The sequence below is a fragment of the Cricetulus griseus genome, chromosome 9 (genome assembly GCF_003668045.3).
Source record: "Cricetulus griseus strain 17A/GY chromosome 9, alternate assembly CriGri-PICRH-1.0, whole genome shotgun sequence".
NCBI lineage: Eukaryota > Metazoa > Chordata > Mammalia > Rodentia > Cricetidae > Cricetulus > Cricetulus griseus.
This window is the reverse complement of record NC_048602.1, coordinates 16,687,536-16,694,151: the sequence shown is the minus strand read 5'-3', so window position 1 is coordinate 16,694,151 and position 6,616 is coordinate 16,687,536. Positions and strand designations below refer to the sequence as shown.

Here is a 6,616-nt window from a genome sequence, read left to right as displayed (position 1 = left end):
CACAACTCCAGGCAGCCAAGCTGATTCCATTGTAGTCTCTTGCCACAAAAGGCTTCTCTGAACAGTGTCCTGGAAAAACTAATATAAATTCCCAAATGAAAGAAGTTTATGCTAGGAAGGGATCTTTGTAAAATAAACTTGATCACTCTAAAGAGAAATGGAGGAAAGAATAAATAATTGGAATAACATAAACAACTTATTTGCTGATGACATGTTTAGAGCCTACTGAAATCTGAGTTCTTTGATCCACAGCCTGCTGGCATCCTGGTCCTGCCTCCACACATGGAAGGATGTAAGCTTGGGCCTGTTTCCAATTGGCCTTCGGGTGCCCTCATTTTAGCATCCTGAGGATTGGGGCTGGGACATGGGGGAATTTGTCCCAGCATAAAAGCCCATCCAGTGTCTGCCAATATCCCAGGACTAGTCCTGCCTACAACAAGGGAAGTGGAGAGTCCTCAGATTATTGGACCTGCTTGCACCCACCAGAAAGGAACCTTGAAACCCTACGAACGAGGAGGAAGAATCTCGAACTTCACCCACTGGGAGAAGGGATGCGAAGAAGACAATCCAAAAACAAATTCAAAAACAGAAAAAAAAACAATATGACACCACCAGAATTTAGGGTCTCTATACCACTTAGACCTGATTATCCCAATGAGGATGAAGCAGAAGAGGATGTCCTTAAAGCCAACTTCATGAAAATGATAGAGGTCCTTAAAAGGGATACAGAAAATCCATTAAAGATATGGAAGGAAAAAATTCAAAAAGGCCAAGAAATCAAAAAATCTCTTAAAGAAAGACAAGTAAAACAAACAAACAAATCAAACAGATGAAAGAAACAATTCTTGACTTTAAAACTGAAATAGAGTCAATAAAGAAAATGGATGATGAGGGAATTCTGGATATAGAAAAGCTGGGTAAACTACTAGGAAATACAGATGGAAGTACACCTACAGAATACAAGAGCTGGAGGAGAGAATCTCAGGCATTGAAAATAAACTAGGAGAAATAGATTCATCAACCAAAGAAAATCTTATGTCCAACAAATCCCTAACACAAAATAGCCAGGAAATGCTGGACACCATGAAAAGAGCAATCATAAGAATAAGAGGTATACAACAAGATGAAAAAACCGACCTCAAAAGTGCAGAAAGCATATTTAACAAAATCATAGAAGAAAAATTTCCCAACCTAAAGAATAACATGCCAATGAAAGTACAAGAACCTAGCTGAACATGAAATTGGGTGCACCACAGAAAAATCAGATCCTCGATAATTCTTTATAAGATATATAGATTAATAGTAATGGTTGATAATTAAGACAGAGCAAGCAAGTAAGAAATCTTAGTCATTGGCCTGTAGCTTTATCATTTATATAAGACTGTGTGTTTTATTTTGTGGCCCTAAAGTTGTAGCAGAACCCAAGCAGCTGGAGGTAAGAGTTATCGTTACAGTTTCTCTTGTCTTTCTCTAATTAAGTAGAACATCTGGGTTATATTGAACCCTTTTTACACTCCTCCTGTGTTTTTCAACTTAATTAAACACGCACACATTTATAAGCATATATTTTACTTTTAATGTCCTCGAAGTTCAAATATTTATGTGTCAACTGTGTATTAATGTATTTATAAATCTAGATACCTCTTTGTCTATATTTTAATCTGCTGCCATGTATATACATTTATCTAATCTACTATCTCTACGTAACATCCACTAGCAATTCTATATAATCCAATCTGTTTATCTCTTAAAGTCTCTTTCTAAATATTTGCATGAACATAAAACTATGTATATAGCTCCAGATATCTATACAGATGAGTAGGAAATCAATTGTACATAAAACAGAGGGTTCAAAGTGCTAAATCTCTGTTGGTGTTGAAACAAAACCCTGCTCAGTGTGACCAGGAAGTGAGTTTCTTCAGGGTTTTGTAGAGCTGCCTTGGCTCTGTCTCTATGCACAGGTGCTCGCTCAGCTTCTGCAGGGCTTCTGGGCGGCAGGTGGCATCCATCTCCACTGTCGAGGACCCGATGGTGCACCCGAAAAGAAGCAGGGTTGACTGGAATAGACCTTGCCTTGGGAAATAGCTGGCTCTCTGGGGGTAGAGGACAGAGCTTGTGGGCTGTCCTGCATGTTAGCTGCCTCTCTGCCTCACCACTGCTCTGCTGGCTCTGCTTTCTTTAAGGATGGTGGTGGTGCAATACCTCCTGGCAAATCAACCTCCCTGGTTGCTTTTCTTCGGCCCGCCATTCAGGATGCAGGTCTCTCAGCCACACTGTCCCCTTCCTGCCCCACCCCTGTCTCATGGCCCTACTGCTCCGAAAAGACCCCCATGGCTGCCAGACCACTGCCTCCCTTAAAGGTGGTAATCCCTTCCATCTGTGAACCCCCGTGAGTCATTCTGTCTCTTCTAGAGAGATCAAGCTCACCAGTGGGGACATCCAGTCTAGGGGTGCATGCCATGTATTTAACCTTTTCACACAGCGTGAAGAAGAAAGTGATGGAACTCCTTCTTCCACTTTTTTGCAGTTAATATAAGGAGAGCAAGGCTTCTGAAATGAGTGTCATTAAGTCAAGAGCTTTTCCTTGCTGGGCTTACGGGTCATAGCAGCCCTGCCCCATCACCTGGTGGGCAGCTCCTACCTTCTCTTTCAACAAGCTGTTCCCTCACACAGATGTATATGCATATCCAAATAATCGGGCCAGGAATTTCAGTTCCTTTCTCCTCCTCTTTATATTCCTCTCTCCACTTAGCCATATCCTCTGGTCTCCACCTCCCAACTGCTGGGATTAAAGGCATGAACCAGTTACTTCTTTAGACTAATTCAATTTTCTATAGCCCTGGTTGGCCTGAAATCAGAGAGATCCACCAATCTTTGTTTACTGAGTTCTGTGATTAAGGTGTGTGCCAACACTGCCTGGGAAAGAATGTGGCTGCTTTTCTACTTTGATTTATAGAGGCTTTAATAAATAATAAATCATATAAGACCACAGGACTTGACAAAACAATAATACAATGGATTTATTAAGATAATTAATTTGAGAATTGTTTTTTGTTGTTTTTCATTGGCAATTGTTTGCATCCCACTGTGTTTAGCCAGGCCCATCTAGGCAACCACAGATTTAGAACTGTACATTGGAACCTCATGGCGTTAACAATGAGATCACACAAGACTGAAGACCATCTTCCCATTCTGCAAACCTAGTACTAGCCAGTAATTCAGCAGTAAGATGTAGTGTCTCATGGTCCCTCCCTCAAACCACAGACTAATTGTTGACAAACCTGTGGTGATACATTGTTTATGAATTTTTTAAGCCAGTGGAGATCAAAATAGCAAAGCAGCCATACCCTTTTGCCATACAATCAAGGCAGTGTTGGCATACACCTTTAATCACAGGACTCAGTAAACAAAGGCAGATGGATATCTCTGATTTCAAAAAATCCAGGGTTATACAAATTGAATTAGTCTAAAGTAGTAACAGAGTTCTTGCCTTTAATCCTGGCACTTGGGAGGTGGAGACAGCAGGATATGGCTGGGTGGAGAGAGGAATATAAGGAGGAGGAGACAGGAACTGAGAGCCTTTGCCTCTGAGGATTCCTGGAGACAGGATTGTCATTTCAGCAGGATAGAGGTAAGATCTACTTGCTTGGCTGCTTTGCTTTTCTGATCTTAAGGTGGAGGCTTGAACCCCAATATCTATCTCTGGGCTATTATTTATTGTGCAAAAAAGGCCAATCTTCTGAATGTGAACTCCAAGTAATCATTGTTGTTAGATTATGATTGCAATAGTTGTGGTGTGCCATTCCCCTGTCTCCCAGGAGTCGAATCCTTCTGACCCCTTCAATATTTCTTCAACCTTGATGGAGTGGTATAAATGTCTTTTGTAGGCCTGGGAACTCAACCAATATTTATTCTCTGAATCTTTGTGAGTCATGAGTCTCTGAATTTATCAATACAGAGGCTTCCATTATTAACCCTGAAAAGAAGCTCTTGTGTATGGGTATACACATCAATATAGGGGCTAAAGTGATTCCTGAGACACAAAGACAGTCACAGTTCACTCACTTCAGATCAATCTGAGGCAAACCATTAATTATGCATAGAGGCTACAAACTGTATATTTTCTTTATGTTTCAAATTTCTATGATTCAAGAAGTAAACTTGACAGAAAACCCAAAGAAATGGTATGCACCTGAAAGTAATTCCATTATCATTAAATGTTTTATGACCAATGTGAAGATGAGAAAGAATTCAAATTATAAAAGAAAAAGTTTATTCTAGGAGGACTTCTTTGTAAATTTATTGAATTGAAGGATTTGGACACTGATAAATGAAAGAAGTATTACTGAAAACAAGTATTACTATAAAAGAAAAATGAAGAAAACACTTATATAATTTTACAAAACGTTAAATATACAGATTAATGGGAACATTTCAAATGCATAAAGCAAAGCAAGTATGAAATTATGACCCAGTCTTACTTCTATAGGCTTTACATAAAACACGCTTTAGAAGCCCTGAAGAAGCTACGAGAGCGCCTGTGCATGGAGACAGAGCCCAGACAGCTATACAAAACCCTGAAGAAACTCTCTTCACTGTCCATTCTGTGTAAAACCCTGGAGGAGATTGGCTTCAGGCAGACTATCAAGCGCTTGAAGAAACAGCAGCTCCTGGTTCCCTTTGCCAAGGAGTTTGCAGCCCGATGGTCAGAGAGGTCCAAGTTTGGATCCCAGCCCGAGCCTGGGACCCAGCAGGACTTTGCCTTCCATAGGAGCCCAAAGGCAGAGATTCCCAGCAACTCTCCAGAAGACAAGCCACAGAATCCTGATTCCTCGGGACACGGAGAAGATGGGAGCCAGGTGCTCGAAGTCAGTAGTAGCAGCCCACAGCCCAGAACGAATCAGAGCATGGACACAAGCTCCAAGCAAATAGCAACTCACAGACCAAAGGCGGAGCCAGCAGGAAGAAGGACACATAGAGGGTCATTCTGGGATAATCAGCTAGACACAGAGAGCCTGGTGAGAGTAGATAATCCGCAAGGAACTGTGGGTGAGTCCTGGACTCTTGAAGGGTTGAAGACCCTCTCCAGCAAGCCAGAGCCTGGACCAGCTAAACAGCCCTTGTCTCCACTGAGGGCAAAGAGACCAGGGCCCTGGACGCCGGAAGACTACCCTCCCGGTTCTTTTGAGGCTTGGCTCAAATATGATTGCAATTCATCTTCCTCAGCGCTGCCTCCTCACAAGAGGAAGAAGAAAAGCACCCAGAAACCTGAGGCCCATACCCCAAGAGCAAAGATGCCTCCAGGCAAGTCTCAAAAATGAAAGAATCTGAATCTCCTCCTGGCTGCCAGTTCCTTTCCAGAGATCACCACAAATCTCCCAACATGCTCCCCGCCAGATGGACCTGAGAACTCTGACTTGCACACTGACCAAGAAGCAGCAACATGGACATGCAGGAAAACCTTCAAAACGTCAGCGTATTCTGGTAGCAGACCTGCTAGACATCTCCCACATATTTCAAACATAGGACGCCAGGCTAAGCCTCAATCTACAGGGGAAAATCACGGCCAACCTGTTCTGGAGGAAGATCCACTGTGGAGTGAGCACGAGGAGGACTGCCCCCGAACCCAGATCAAAACTGCTAACCAAACTGTCACCCAGACTGAGACCCAGAAACTCCTCAGGATGCAAGAGTCCCTGCAGCTAACAACCCTGTGTGCCAGCATCCAGAGCTCACAAGCCAAGAATCATCATCTCCACCAAACCAAGCTGATCGATTTCGATGCTCAGGCCAGAAGCCCAAGCCAACATGCAGACTCTGGACCCAGAGGGGAGGTTTCCCCCGAGAATGTGCACAGACTCCCAGAAAAATCTGGCCATGGATATCTGCCAAAGGCTTCCTGCCAGCTCTTGGGTGTCAGCAGCAATGACAGCCACAAGACCCAGGCTAAGAAACCTGCCCCGCTCATGGTCAAGGCCTTCAAGGATTACAAGAATAGGTGGGCTAGAAAGTGAATCGACCCCGCCCCACCAAACGACAAAACCGACAAAACAAACATGCTCTCTGTCCTGGGATTGCTGGCACCTTTGAGAATGCAGGACTGAAGGAATACAAAGAACACCAAGAGAGATTTAGCACTTGGACCCTCTGTTTTATGTACAAATGACTTCCTACTTGTATATAAGGAGACTTGGACATATACACATACATTTTATATGCATGAAAATATGTAGAAAGTGACTTTAAGGGACGCATAGATGCATTGGTTTATGTAGAGTTGCTACTGTTAATTAGATATAATAGATGGATAATTGTACATATATCACAGCATAGTGAAATATAGATAAATAGGTACCTATATTTGTCTATACCTCCAAAATGACTTCCTCTTTCAGGGTATCTGGAACACCCTATGCTGGTTTCCCAGCTATCAGTCTGGTTACCACGAGCAACCACTTGTTCAGGTTACCTGTTACTGTGGGTTTTTCCAGCCTGGTCTTGACCCATTTGCTCATCTCTCCTCCTTCTCTGCAATTGGATTCCAGAGTTCAGCTCATTTTTAGCTGTGGTTGTCTGTGTCTACTTGCATCAGCTACTGGACGAAGGCAGTAGGATG

At 42.8% G+C, this 6,616-nt stretch overlaps 1 protein-coding gene across 1 annotated transcript; it reads left to right on the top strand.

The window, feature by feature from the left end:
- The first annotated feature begins 4,466 nt into the window (after window positions 1-4,466).
- Window positions 4,467-6,014, top strand: LOC113839112 (elongin-A3-like). Its single transcript, XM_035449134.1, has 2 exons — window positions 4,467-5,304; window positions 5,398-6,014. Exons 1-2 carry the CDS (start codon window positions 4,467-4,469, stop codon window positions 6,012-6,014), a joined length of 1,455 nt encoding a protein of 484 aa, XP_035305025.1.
- Window positions 6,015-6,616: the final 602 nt, after the last annotated feature.

Coding starts and splice junctions, on each gene's coding strand:
- LOC113839112 (XM_035449134.1), top strand. CDS start 4,467: ATGACCCAGTCTTACTTCTATAGGCTTTACATAAAACACGCTTTAGAA. Junction 5,305..5,397: donor AAGAGCAAAGATGCCTCCAG/GCAAGTCTCAAA, acceptor GCTCCCCGCCAG/ATGGACCTGAGAACTCTGAC.